The 14710-nt window shown below is 39.9% G+C and overlaps 1 protein-coding gene across 15 annotated transcripts in view; it reads right to left on the bottom strand.

Annotated features, from left to right (window-relative positions):
• Positions 1–14710, bottom strand: part of stxbp5l (syntaxin binding protein 5L) — a 121918-nt gene that overhangs the window by 21849 nt on the left and 85359 nt on the right. For 9 of the 15 annotated variants that reach the window (XM_020089623.2, XM_069532791.1, XM_069532792.1 and 6 more), the window contains exons 15-20: positions 13683–13897; positions 13345–13514; positions 12827–12952; positions 10171–10322; positions 7456–7524; positions 6242–6307 (exon numbers count right to left, since the gene is read on the bottom strand). In XM_020089623.2, the coding sequence (XP_019945182.1) occupies positions 6242–6307; positions 7456–7524; positions 10171–10322; positions 12827–12952; positions 13345–13514; positions 13683–13897 (798 nt within the window). The remainder of the gene's footprint in view (positions 1–6241; positions 6308–7455; positions 7525–10170; positions 10323–12826; positions 12953–13344; positions 13515–13682; positions 13898–14710) is intronic. The other 6 variants (XM_020089624.2, XM_020089625.2, XM_069532797.1 and 3 more) reach the window with 1 other exon arrangement.

The raw sequence follows: 14710 nt of genomic DNA, 5'->3' as shown, positions 1-14710 counted from the left end.
CCACTTGTACCCACTGTTTCAGGTTGTTATAGAAAAACAACTGAGACCATATAACTGTTACAACTCAGAAGGATTCATTCATGCTTGGCAGTATATTAACAATATAGTTATTCTATATATTGCTGGACAGAGCATACCCATCCTTATATACTTCAGATAATCCACAAGTATTCTTACCCGAGGTACTCTTGAAAGGCGTTAAATTAAGAAACCATTACATTAAAAGGAATTGACTTCTCAAAATATCATGTGAAAATGAAATTGAACCTTGGATTGGTAAAAAATCTTCCTTGTAGAAAAGAAAAGAAAATGAAAGGAGGAAACTTTCCTCCTTTAAACTTAATGAGTCCTATATCAGTCCCTCAAACAGTAGTGCTGAAACAAGCAGTCTTCAATCCAAAAACAATGTGTCTCTTTAGAATCCTGTCATTGTCTTTAGTTGAGAAGTGAACTGTTGGCCAGCCAAACAAAATGAAGTTGTATATAGACAGAGCTTTTTAAAGAAGGATGTGGATATGTTGTCTGCTGTACTCGAGCAGGTCCCAGAGGTTGTGTAGCAGCAGCTGTCAGCAGCTCTCCTGCAGCCACAGGACAACAGCAGCAGTCACTCTTCATCAGAAATACACCTCAAAGCCACCAGGAGGGTATCACACAAGCAGGCGATTTGAGAATCGGAGCCTTTTTTAGCTCAACAATAATAATACGCAATAGTAACCATAACTCACAACATGTTAAATGCAAAACAAATTACACGCTATAAGAAGTAAATGTATGACATAGAAACAACATATTCCTGTGGCGTTCATCTTAAAACTGCACAAGGGTGAGGCTCTAAACAGTTTGTCTGAGCCAGTGTTTCCAGTGTCTGTTTTTTATTGCTCCCAATGAGGTGAGAGCGTATAAGGCCGCCTCTCGTAAAAGAGCTACATACCCAGCATATGTACCAAGCTCCTCCTTTATTCGTGTGGCTTTTCTTTTCAGGCAACCAATCAGATGGGGCAGAACTTGTCTCCCTGGTAAGTGAGAACATGCAGATGCTTGTTGTCTCTGTGTCGGTCTTTCCTGACATGATATGCCACAAAATGAAGCTGTCACAACAAATATGACACATCATCTAGAGACAGTTAGGATTCTGTCTAATTTGTGTCTAAAGACTTTGGCCATATCAGAATTAGCATATCTCAGTAAGGTTGGTTTAATTATTTAGGTTAAAATAATTTCATATGCAGCATGTACAATCTTTTTATGTTTATTTATTATTTGTTTAAGCTAATAAGGCTACCAGGTAGAGGGCACTTACTTTAATCTTCATTTTTGTTTCCCGGGCAAACTAGCCAATTGGTTAGTCGGTACAATTTCAGTCGACCTAGATTTCATCTGGTTATAGGTCTTATAATATTATTATAATTTAATAGACATTATACCAAAACTGGCTTATGAGTGGTGAAATAATGTACATGAAAAAGTTTACATGACATGTTATAAGGCATTATGAGAACAATGTAAAAACCAGAACAGGGTTTCGTTGTAACATTGTTGTAAGGCTTATTTTAACTTTTATCAAATTTAATTGCGTAGTTGTAGGCGTCAATTCAGCACACTAAAATTTCAGCTGTTTCCTCCACCCTTCCTCTCCTCATGTGCCCATTGCTAAATATATCCTGCTGGGTCAGGGACCCATCACAGCATCTCAGCTTGTTAGTCCATCTCACAAGTGGGTTTGGTCAAGTAAGCCCTGACACAGACACACGTGGGATAAAGCTAAGGAAATGTGATTCATAATCTCCAACTAAAACAACAGACCTCATGACGCAGAAAAGAAGGCGCCAGAGAGGAATGGAGAAAAACAGCTTTCTGGCAGGAGAAGGACCAATTACTGGACCTAATGACGAATGGAAGATAGAAAATAGGCAAGAAGGGGGAATACGTGTTAAGAAGGCGAGAGACGCCTGCGGTTATTGACACGCGGGGTGAATCAGGACGCTGTCTGGCTGTCCTCTGTCTGTAGATGGCCTTGAACAGACATCTTCTAAGCTGTCACAAAATCCACAAACAAATTAAACCAACATTAACATTTTCATTTATACTGATTGTAGATCTGCCTTCATCCTCACTCTGAGTAAATGCAACAGCGAATCAGACACTGTGTTCCGCATCCACAATTCCGCCTTCCTTCCATCTCTCTAATTAGAAGATGACAGGCCTGTAATGGGACAGAATGACCATGACCTAGTCAACATCACAATGCTGAAAGACTCAGCAAGACAGCAAACAACATCTTGTCCTGGTTCTGTTATCCTCTTAAGGATAAGAGGCTTGAAACAAGGCTGACTGAACACGCATAAGATGGCTTTTTTTTTTTAAGACAAAAGGCTCAAAGGTTACACAACCAGTTTCTGTGTCCTGGACAATACGGTTCAAGACATCAACCAGACTAATTCACACTGAATTAGTATTTATATCATATAAACTGCTCAAATCGAATAATTTACAATTTTGTATGAATAAATACTTTAAACATTGACACACCTTTACATTATACCATTTTTTTTTCTTCTTCTAATCGATGTTGTAAATATCTTAATTTTATTAATGTGTTCAGCTACATGCAGCATCTGTTGCACTCCTGTCCGTCCTGGGAGAGGATCCCTCACATGTGGCTCTCAATGAGGTTTCTACTGTTAACAGGATTTTTTTTCAGTATTTTTTCCTCACTCTTGTTGAGGATTAAGGACAGAGGATGTCACACCTTGTTAAGTCCTATGACACAAATTGTGATTTGTGAATATGGGCAATACAAATAAAATGTGATTGATTGATTGAAATCGTAAGTAATGACTGGAGGGGTTCGCTGATGAGGAGAGACATCTTATCAAGTCAGGACAAATTTATTTGTACAGCCCATCACTGTGAATAAAACTTCAAAAACCTCAAAAAAGTGGAAGGAAAGAGAGGGTAAAATAAAAGAAGAAGCTTTTTGTCCTTAATATCTCAAATGCAACAACACTGCTGCTCTTCCTGTAGCACAGTCCTCCATCACAGAGCAGCTGAATGTTATTAAAACCACAGATATCGCTGAGTCATTGTTGAGTCACACTTTTTAGCCTCCTGTGGATGAAGGCATTGTTCTTTCTGTGCTGCTGGGCAATAAATTGTTTACTTATGTATCTGCCAATGAGGAAAATGATAAAGTTTTTATTTTTTCAGTCTGTACAATCTTTGCGGCGGCTTCACCAGACACATTAAAAAAGTAAGACTTAACTACTATAGCACAGTCAGTCAACATCTATTGACTGACAATATTAAAGTCTGTTAACATCTGACTACATAACCTGGTTCTGTATATATAAAGAAAAGCTTAGTGCAATATAAGATGTATATGTCCTTCTTCCTATCTAGTTAGTAGATAACCTTCAGGACTAACCCAAGAAGTTCTCAGGCCACAAGAGATACACAGTGATTTTTGCACAATGGCTTTGTAAAGAGATTACCCACAAATCCTCTGCAGTAGACCTGGGTAGGCATGTACCTTGTCTTCCAGCCGTGCCAGAGGCTGTGTTAAGGGTCTTTCACTGAGTGTCCTCACCTCCTCCTGGTGGTGTCTGATAGGCTCCCTGATCATCACATGCGCTTCTATTCAGAACTCCCCTTGTCCCTAACGGAGAACCCACAAACGTCCCCTGCAGGAACTTCAGGAGGAAAGCATTTGGGTATCCCTGTGACTCTGGAAAGGAGTCTTTAAAAGACTTGGACACATGAAGTCCATGTGGACACAGTCTGACAAAGCAGAATGGAGCCAAGTGAGCAGCTCACCACCGGTAAGGACAGAAGTGAAGCTCAGGTGCTACACTGTTCCTTCAAAGCTCCTGGTGGCCTGAACCATAGTAGATCCCAAAAGTTTTTATTCTGTATAAATCACATCAAAACCATTTTTAATATTTGCACACAGTGGTATCATTATTATGCCTCAGCTCTGACAGAGTGTGACGCATCAATTATCACCAGGTAATTACAGTTGTATAACCCTGTTTAAAAGAACCATACTGCTGCTTAGAAGATACTATATTTTCAGTACATCTCCAATTGCCCTCTTTTCCTAGGAATTTGGGTTAGTTGTTTGATAAACCAAGTTAATTATACGAAGATTAATTAATCAATTATTAGGATGACAAACATGTTTCAGCTCTGTGTTGGGGCTGATACTGAAACATGCACCTCACCGGTTTTATAGAGAATAAGGTTTTTGATATAAATGAACTACTAAACTATATTTATCAACTGTTGAAAATGTTCTATACTGGATGTAAACATTGCTTTACATCCTAAGTTAAATCAAGTTGGTTTTAAATACCTTGGAAAATAAAGACATAAAGCAGACAGACAGAAGGAGCCTTGAGAAAACAGCATGACTGCTTGGCAGTGTCTTCAGCACAGATTTACATGCACTTACACTCTCTCCATTTGACCTTTAAATTCTGAATTTGCTGAGATAACGTGATCTCCCACCACACGTACAAGTGCACCTGCTGGGAAATGTTCTCATTTCTCCTCCAATTATGCGTTAGATTTTTTTTCCTCTATGCAATCATGAACATAGACTCATTCATTTGCCCTGTCTCCAAACACACAAATCCAACATTCTCCTAACAACCTGGCAATTTAAACTCTAATCTGCTGCATCCATTCACTCACAGACCAAGCTATTCACAAGCCAGCCCTCACAGCTTATCTCTCACTCTTCTTCCAATCTAATATCACATCTCCGAAGGGTGATCCAAGTGACAAGATAATACAACATCAACCGCAAACATTGATTGCATTTACATTGTTTGGTTCATCAAACCATTCCCCTCCAAGTTAGCATGTCTGTTTTATCATAATCCTGCTGCATCTAGTCAAGCAATGCTACGCACCAATATGCCAGAAAATATTTAACTTAGAGCAGCTCACAGGAGGATTTTATGATATATTATGGATGATAAAAATACATATTTCAACAGCTTTGAGAACTGTTCTGATCTCGTCTCAGACAAGCCTTGATCTTGTAAAATGATGCAGGTTACTGTCACCTCTTATCAACTCGAGGTTGTCACCCTGGCTCTCAGCTCATATCTGACATGAGTTGAAAGTAAACATGTAACTTCATATTTCCTTGTGAAAAGAGTTTTAAGGCCGACCAATACAAAATCCATCATGACCATAAAACCGTTGGTTCAAAGCCGACAAATTATTGGAAAAACTGAAAAAAGGCGTTTACTGTGTACATACTTATTTTAAGAGTGAGGCAACAACACATCCTATAAACCACTGCTAATGCACAAGCTGGCCCTCACTAATACTACTCTCCAGTACATGACCTGACTTTGGATGCTTCACCATCACTAAAAAACCTCAGCATGTCAAAAAGGGAAATAATGGTTGCTCTGTGGTAATGTAACGCTGAATCATCATCATCCATCCCATTGTGGCCTACATGACTTTCCCATTTGCAATAAACATTTTCATGGTAACCAACAATCAGAGACATAGCTACCACCCTTGAGGATTATGGGTTATGTAGTACTTCACCTTGATATCGCAAATAAAAACCTAAGTTCATATCACACGGAGTTGTGGCTTCTACAGGATCATAACAGATTGTGTCGCTTGTGGTATGAGGTGGTATAGCTTGTGGAATAAACAAAATCTCTATTCAGAAAATGAATTGGATTTTAACTTCCAGGACCACGTTGTTGAGCTCTCCTGCTTTCTCTCCAAACCAGAGATTTTGTCACAAAAGTGGCAGAACCTATAACTCAGTCCAAGAGTGGGATAAAAGCCAAAATTAGAAAGCCATAAACAGAGAGGGAGAGCAGGAGGAAAGTGGAGAAATCATAAAATCAATACACAACAGAGGAATACAGTGAAACCAGCTGGAAACTGTGACAAAAATCATCAGGCAGACCACAACATACTGCAACCAAACATAATACTACATGTTCTCAGTAACAACTTTCCATTGGAAGGGATTTTCAGCAATTCTTGCACTGGACATACAACAACATTGAACAACAGCTGCCATTCTCATCAGGTGAAGATGCTCTGGTGATGGGTGAGGTGTCCACGTGCTGTACAGTTCAAATATAAAGACAGTGTCTTCCCAGCAAAGCTCCACAGTGCAATTCACATTTCAATACAGGGGAGATGGACTTTGTAGTGGCTGGAATGTGTGTGTGTGTGTATGTGTGTGTGAGTGGGTTACCTGAAGTGGGTGACTTGCTTCTCTCCATGTCAATGGACTGCTGGTTGTCAGAGAGTTCAGTAAGGCCTGCGGCAGCCAATGGCAGCCAAGAGGAAGAAGAGGTAGGAACACAGAGTCTGTCAGATTATTTCAATCATGTCAATCGTTCAGACTTTAAAGGAGTCGGCTTGTTTGAGGTCAGCCACATGAATCCCCAAGAAAGAATCAGCAACTCGTAGTTCATCCTCTCTGGTAACTTACATTCGCAGTATTATTACTATTATTATGTCTTAAAGTATGATACTATGGAATCATTTGTCTTATGGGAGTAGAGTGGCAGCACTACAGTCAAATCAATAAATGTATAAATCATCTATTATTTTGAATTTCCAATCCAGTTACATATCTACAGAATGTAGTGCAAATCTCATGATAGAGTGGCAAATACAGTCAAACTACAAAACAGAACAAACATTTATGATCATGCACCAAGCACAGGCCAGTAAAAAAAAAAAAAAAACAAACATCACAAATGCTGAAATTTCGAATCCCTGTGGGGAGTTTAAGCCGTGTTCATTATGGCTTCATTAACAGTGTCACTGAGTTGTCACACTTCGAAAAGTTTTGATTGATTCAATTATTTCTTCTCAGTCAAAGTTTCCAGCAAAACTTCCTCATGCAGATTTCCCTTCAATCATTGACACTGGCTTTGATGATTGAAGGCACCAGAAGTCTGATTTAAACTTTGCTGAAGAATAAAATGAAAACATAATTTGTAATCATTGATTCAAAATACACATTAAAGATACAGTGGATGAACAAGGCTTTATTCACCCCACTGACTAACCTTCACCTAAAATATACATCATGTGGATCATATAATATTTATAATTGCCCTGGGATTCAATTGGAGTGGCTCTCTTTCTGCAAAGGACATACTGCTGGACATGACTGGAATAGATTAAAATAGTTTTATATAGAAAAGTACAGAGATGATATTCTGCTGTACGACCAGGAACAACCACTTTCATTCCAATCATCTCCTTGGTTTGTCCCTTGGCTTTTAGTCCACATCATCCCTTCCCAATCTCTATAGCAACCATTTCTATCAACCCTGTTGTCCTAGAACTGTATGTTCCAACAAAACACTGCCCCACCCTCCCCCATCCCTCCTGCACACACACACACAAACAAACACACAGAGCCCCCCCAGCCTTCAGGAAGGCCTGACTTACTCTGATAGGATGTACGGATCCTTTTCTTTGAATCTGAATAAAAGTTAGACAGGCCACGCATGCAAACCTCTGTCAGGCAGGCCCACATGCCCACACCAGCAGCCACAGAGTCACCATGAGGAGGGAGGAGGAGGAGGACAAGAGGGAAAGAAAAGGAGAAGAAGGAGAGGTGTCCAAGTGGGGTAGGGCAGAAGGTAGAAATAATAGAAAAGAAACGATGGATAGAATGTGAAGTAAAGTGGGAGAGGATAGTAGTTGTAACATTTTAGGATGTAGGGAAGGGAGGGGAGGGAGGGGAAAAGGGAGGGGAAGGGGAGAGAGAAGAACACACAGGCTTAGAGTGGAAAAGAAAGTGAGAGCAAGCAGCACCCGCGTTAGTGTCAGGGGGAGGACAGACAAGAAATACCCGCTAGTCCTGCAAACCCTGGTAACGCTGACGTGATTGGTCATTTGCACAGGAAGTAAACTACCGTAATATCAGGGAACATAAGATTACTTACAAAGCAGTATCAAATGATACATAACAATTAATTGGTTTACATTTCATTTGCTCATATGTTTTTTTCCTATAGAGATACTATCCTTACATGTGGAGGCTGCATTACACTAGAGCAACACACCTAGAATGATCAATAATTGAGCATCATTTAATGAAATGAATGCATTAGACTTGACTGACATGTATATATAGAATGCACATACACATATGTGTGGTGATAACAGCTAAAAATGCTGTGGGAAGGACAGAAACCTATATTCTCACAAGTTGGAACGCTCCAAAAATAGAAGATGCCAAAAGCTTTAACGCGGATTAACATGTGCTGCGTACTTCACTTTTTCCTTTGACTGTGTTTCTGAAGTTTTGTCTGCAGCAATATATTATCTCCAGCACAGCGAGGGCTTGAGATCATAACACCACCACCTGGGGTGGAGAGAAAAGGGCACAGACGCCTGTTTTTATCTTCCCCTCAGTCTCAAAATTGATCTTAAAGAGCCAACGCGGAAAGACTTTAACAAAAGCGGACGTTGGGAACAGTAAGTGCTGTAGTAGTCAATAATGCAACAACGAAGTCTTGGCTCTGAAGTTCAAAGTCACCCATCCCTCCATCGAACTTGATATTCCCCTTCGCAAAATCCTGAGGATGTATAAATCATTTTCACATACACTTTTGGAAATAATGTAATGAGAAAATCTTGGTACTTTCAATTGCTTAATAGACCTTAGACTGCTCCTCCTTCACATCCAAATGTTAGTCTGGGGTCAAATCAAAGTGTGATTTTAGTGCGGCAGGGGTTGAATATCTTTATAGTAAGAGGCTGCCTTCGTGACAGGAGACCATCACCAGCCAAGAATAGTAAGAGAACAAAGGGAGGCAGGGGTCAGGAAGTACAACGAGACCTCTGTGGCTTGTCACTACAGCTCTATGCTCAAGCAGGACTAGAAACAGAAAGGACAGAGAAACCAAATGATAACATGCATAAAAATGCCGACGTGGAATGACACGCAGCCTGTTCACATGCACTTCATATCATAGTGCAGACCCGTGACAGGCAGATGAGTTTTTCACTGAATGTTTAAGTCATTGTATGTTATAGTGTGAGAGAAAAAGAGCAAAGAGAGAAGAAAAATAGTTGGACTGATGCAGACCTTTGAATACTGGTACAATTCATTTAATTTGTAGATTTAACGAGATACTGCCACACTACATTTGGGATTAAAGACTGGATTTTGTCTCCTAAATTAACTGTTTTCAGAGTAAATTAGGCCAAAATACTTCAGTAAATGTTTTTAGAGCTTTAATTTTTAAATAAAAAATACAGCTATATAAGAGTATGTGAAAAATACATATATGTATAGTAATATAATTTATATAGTAATATTTCAAATTGAAGAAAAAGTTACCCCTTGTTACTGCTGATTTCGTCTCATGACAACTCGAGATAGCTGCAGTTACTGCAGCAGTAACTAGGAGGAGGTTATCAGAGGACATTTAGGCTAAAAACAGGGTGTAAATTACACAGTTTCGAGTTGAATTTGAATGTCAGCACTTAAAGATACTTGGATGACACCCTATGGAAGCTGTTTTTTTACGTTTAAAGAAAGAGTCACCAGTTACTTCAATTGTAGTGGATTTGGCTGCAACACTGTTTACCTGTGAAACTCCAAAAGTGTTTTGTTGACTCAAACACTTCACCCACCCCTCTATTAGCAGAGTGGTGAGTAGATCAGCCAGTTTCATTTATTGTATAGTACTGCATAACTTTTCTAGGAGCTTTAGGAAATGACATTTGTCTTTAAGTGTTGTATTTGAGTGAATGTGATTGGTAACTTTTTACCATCTCTGATAGAGTGAGGGGCTTGAGAGCAGTGGTATTGATTTAATTACACGAGGAAAGTAATTAGATCACCCTCATCATTGATTTCGTGTAACTTAGGTAATTTGCCTGATTGATCAGTCAAGCCTTAGAAAGAAGAATTGATACAGAGGAAGGGGACAGAAGAAAAGGAAGAAGAAACATCAGTGGAGGTAGAAAAAAGAGAGAGTGGACAGGAGGATAGATAAACAGGTGAGACAGTAAGATACAGTTGTCTGCATGTAATGGCTACATTTGTGGCACCTTTTCGCATTGATGCAAAGTGAGTGTTAGTTGTGTACGTGCACGTGAGTGGCGAGATCCCAGAGGTGTGTGTGTGTGTGTGTGTGTGTGTGTTACCTGAGGTGGACTGTCTGTTCCTGCGGGGGGAGCGGGTAAGGCGCTGGTAGGGGTCTGCGGCTCCGTACAGATCCAGTGTTGACATACACAACAGGATGGTTTTCTGCAAGTAGTCCACTATTGCAAGGCCATTGCAGTTCCCAAACGCCAAACTGGACGTACACAATTACAGCGAGGAGGAACGTGCACATGCACAGACACACAAACACATATGTATTGAAGATATTTCTGCAGATTTATTTCACCAGGTTGTTCTAATTGACAAAAAAGGTGCAACATGTAGCACAATCAAACACTGTGAAATTAACTGGGATATTTTCATGTAATTACTCCACCTCACATCGAGTGTCGTTATCTCACACTGCTCATGCTGTTTTTGAATATTAATACTTGATTTCCAATACGCTCCACTAACATCTGCTACCTTGCTCTTCTCGATGATCACAACAAACTGGTTAGCAGTAATTCTTCTGTTTGTCGCAACCACTGAATTTGTTTTTGCGCAATATATGTTCCAGCTGATCAGGCACTGACCAGAGTTCGATGATATTTAAAACAAATGGCAATCAGTGGCTTTTCTACACAGCAATCTGACAAAATATAAAACAAGCAAAGAGAAAGCTGCTCTGTCCACATCTCAAGATACATCACTCTGAATACATGATAAACCTGCAAAGCAAACAGTGGGCAAACCCCACACTCTACCACCCTGTCAGTATAAGCTCCATGACACATTGTGGGAGCCTGAGCACAGCAAAGATGGCACAACCAGGAAACCTCAGCATTCATAGATCCAGACTAGAGGCTCAACAGCTGCAGGGAAGAGATGTTGAAAGAAACATCTTGTCAACATGCTCATGTTAAGAATAACAGCAGCTTTAAACATGTTCCTGTTATTATCATTGCTGCTTCAGTAATTTGCATTATGCTGGTACAAGCTGCAGCACAGTGTTTCTTCTGTCAGTGAATGTTTCAGTGATTTTATTTATAAATGGTACAAACATTTTTAGGAAAACTTTGAGTGAGCGGCAGTAAACTTGTAAGCCTTTGGTTTAGATGTTCATGCCGTAAACATGACCAGAGGAGACAGTCCTGTATTTTTACTGCTAGTTTACTGATGATATATCATTGTTTACAAATGTGGAGCTTTGTGTATTATGGTTTAATGTTGCTGTTGCTAACAATAATTTTGATTATGAGTCAGTACATCATTTAAAATAGTAAACAGAAACAGAATTTCATAATTTTAACTCTGTGTTGAACATTTTCACATGACTTTTGGGATGTTTGAAGCTTTTTGTTGACTTTCATTAGGAGTATTTTATGATAATTCGTGTATGAATTCCTCAGTAATGGGCAATGACCTTGAACTGTGTTTTCTAAAAACTATTCAATCCAATTTTTTTCTCCAATGTTTGTGCTAAATACAGAACATTTTTAAGAATGCAACCACATACCAAATACATAAAACAAAGACAAACCTCTGGACACAGGGGTGGTCGGTGCAGAGGAATGAAAAAGAATAAAAGTAAATAAATCAATTTCTGCAATTCCATCCCAGCAGCGAATGGCTTCAGAGGAGAGGGGTAATGAAGGCCCTGCTCTGAGCCAAAGAGCTTTCTAAAAGAGATTTTCTTTTTCTTTTATATTCTATTCAATATAACATATTTTAAAAGGATCGGCACATCTTGTTGGAAATGTTGCAGACAACTACTTTTGTAAAATACCGTCCTGATTTGAATTTAGTTTAATCAGTGGTAAAATATGGTCTCAGAAAATATGGATGTTTTTCTGATTGGCTAATGGCCCTTTGTAGGACACGAAAACTCCAGACCTAGTTAAGAATTGTTCTAACCTTGTACTCAGAGAAGGTTAACACCAGGCAATTATAGATTGAATGTTAATACTAGGAACATCCTTCTTTTTTTTCCCTATAAAATGAGCTAAAGTTCCCAATCGAATTCACTCAATGATATGGTATTCTTCACCTCCACAATTATCCATTATTTTTGTGTCAGAACAGAACAGTGTGAAACATACTGCATCCTTATATTCTGAAATTGTACAGAAAAATCCATAGAGCCATTATGTATAGTGCTTCTCCTTTTAAAGGGTCGTGAGAGTGGGTGGTGGGGGGCAGTCTATCACAAGGTTGACAACAACATAGGCATTAATGTGCATGTCTGCGGGGTGGGGGAGGATGCCAGATTACCTGCTAAACCTCAGGAAACGGAGAGAGACCATGCAAACTCCTTTCAGAAAGGCTCAATAGAAACCACTCCAGAAAACCTGCCTCTTATTAAGACATAAGCCAATGGAGACACAGATACACACAGACAGATGAGAACCTCATGGTCTCTCTCGTGTAATTTTGGTGCAGTTTCCAACCTGTTTCACTTCCAACAATGCTGTTATGACAACACTAAGAAGCTGAACAACTGTCAAAGTACCATTAGGCCACAACACTTATCAAAGATCTCAGGCATCCAGCATTATCCATAATCAATTTGAGCAAGCACCTCTAAACTACACCAAGGATTGCTGTTCTGAGTGGAGACTGATTGGTGCAATGGATTTTTTTAGGGATAAAAGACAGACAGACAGACAGACAGACAGACAGACAGACAGACAGACAGTCCAGCCTCTTGTGACTTACAGGCCATAGGCAGAGTTGATGTCCAGGGTGGTGATCTGTTGCGGAGGTTCTCCATCTACCCACAGCAGCTGGATGACCAGCTCTGCCTGGTAACCAGGGGGGACCCGAACCACCCGGTCTTTCACTCTGAAACAGACACATATAGAAGAGAATCTAGAGTACTGTGACAAAATGATTCCACATGCATTTGTGTCACTCAGGTAAATTAACCTTCTCAGGTGTGTTAAAAATCTCCAAGCATCATAATTATAATAATAGGTGCATCAGAATCAGCTTTATTGGTCAAGTATGTGGAGACATACAATATTTTTGACTCTGGTTTTACACTGATCTCAGTAAACTTACATAGAAATGGACATACAGCTATGGAAAGGGAAAAAAAACCCTGATCAAATAAGTTATGAATGGTACAAAAATAAGTAAATCATAGTGGTAGATGATCCAGACTGTAGAGTTCACTGATCTGATTTGATTTTATCAGATGCAGTGAACCGATGATGTGCATGAAGGGGTCTTACTTGAGGCAGGGGATGCTGTCTTTGATTCCCTCTGGTGTTCCACTGCTGGGGCTAGCTGGGTGTTGGGGCTGGGGAGAGTGGGAGCCGGGCTCTGGGAAGCATGGATTGTTTTCATTCTCAGAGGGAGTGATGACATCATCAGACTCGCACTGCAGGCGTACGTCTAGACACTGGTTACAAAAGAGACTCGGAATTAAAGAATGCAGATACATGTTCTCAACAATGTTGGATGAACTTTGACAATGTCTGCATTAACTTACATTGGAAAAATTACATTGGATTTATGCACCAAATCATCAGGATGCATTCCCTTTAGCTTTAAATGTGATTTCACTCACCACTATCTGAGTATTGGCATCGTATTTGCTGAATCGATAGAGGATGACGTGAGCTGAGATGCCAACCACACAGAAGATGCGACTCTGAGGGCACCAGCTGACCATCTGGACCGCGAAAGGGTCTTCCTCCACTAAATCGGCAGCTCGGCCCTCGCCGGGCTTTGGCTTCTCAAACACTTTGGAGGTTTTCAACTTGTACAACATCTGCAGCGTGACTGGTCAGAGACATTTTTATTGAGAAGATATTCTACACGGCAACATGCATACACTGAGAAAGACAACATGCCAGTGGTGGAAGATCCTACACAATATGATGCCCAGTGAAACATGTGCTATTATTGTAGTGTTTTTATGTGGCAGATGGGAAGTCTGGCCTGAGTGAATGAGCTAAACCAAATAATGTCCCTAAAAACTACTTCATATGATGCATGTAAGTGTAACTTCACCATAAAGTTTTGGCTAAAGGGTCTCTTTGGAAATCAAAACAATTCCTTTGGAAATGCAGTGCTGGAAAGCCCCGAAATTCAAATTTGACGTGTCATTTGCACCATGCTTTTAGCCTAAATGTCCTCTGATATCCTTCTCTGGAGCTGCGGTCACGTTAGCACGCACACACTGCACACACTGCACACAATGCACACAAGCTCTCGCCCGAGGGCATGTGCTTGGTAGCATCGCTACTTCCTTATGTCTTCTTCCGGTAGCAGATGTTTAGGCTTAAAACATGGTGTAAATTAAACTCCCAAAGTGTTTTGTAGACTCAAACACATCGGTGTAGTGGTGAGTAAAATTTGAGTTTAAATCGCGGTGAACTTACATTTTTTGGTGAACTATCCCTTTCAGGAGACAAGTGTGAGAACTAGTATATTACTTCACATTGATGATTAAATTGTGGTTTTGATATATTACTGTCACATAAAGTTGGAATGCTAGGTAACTATAAAATGCTATCTGAACTAGAGTTAGTTGTAACTCAGAGAGTCACTTAAGGTGAGGGGAAGTCTGGGAGAAGCTACTCTCACTAAGCA

Source organism: Paralichthys olivaceus, chromosome 10 (assembly GCF_024713975.1).
Source record: "Paralichthys olivaceus isolate ysfri-2021 chromosome 10, ASM2471397v2, whole genome shotgun sequence".
Taxonomy (NCBI): Eukaryota; Metazoa; Chordata; class Actinopteri; order Pleuronectiformes; family Paralichthyidae; genus Paralichthys; species Paralichthys olivaceus.
This window is presented reverse-complemented; position numbering and strand designations above follow the sequence as displayed.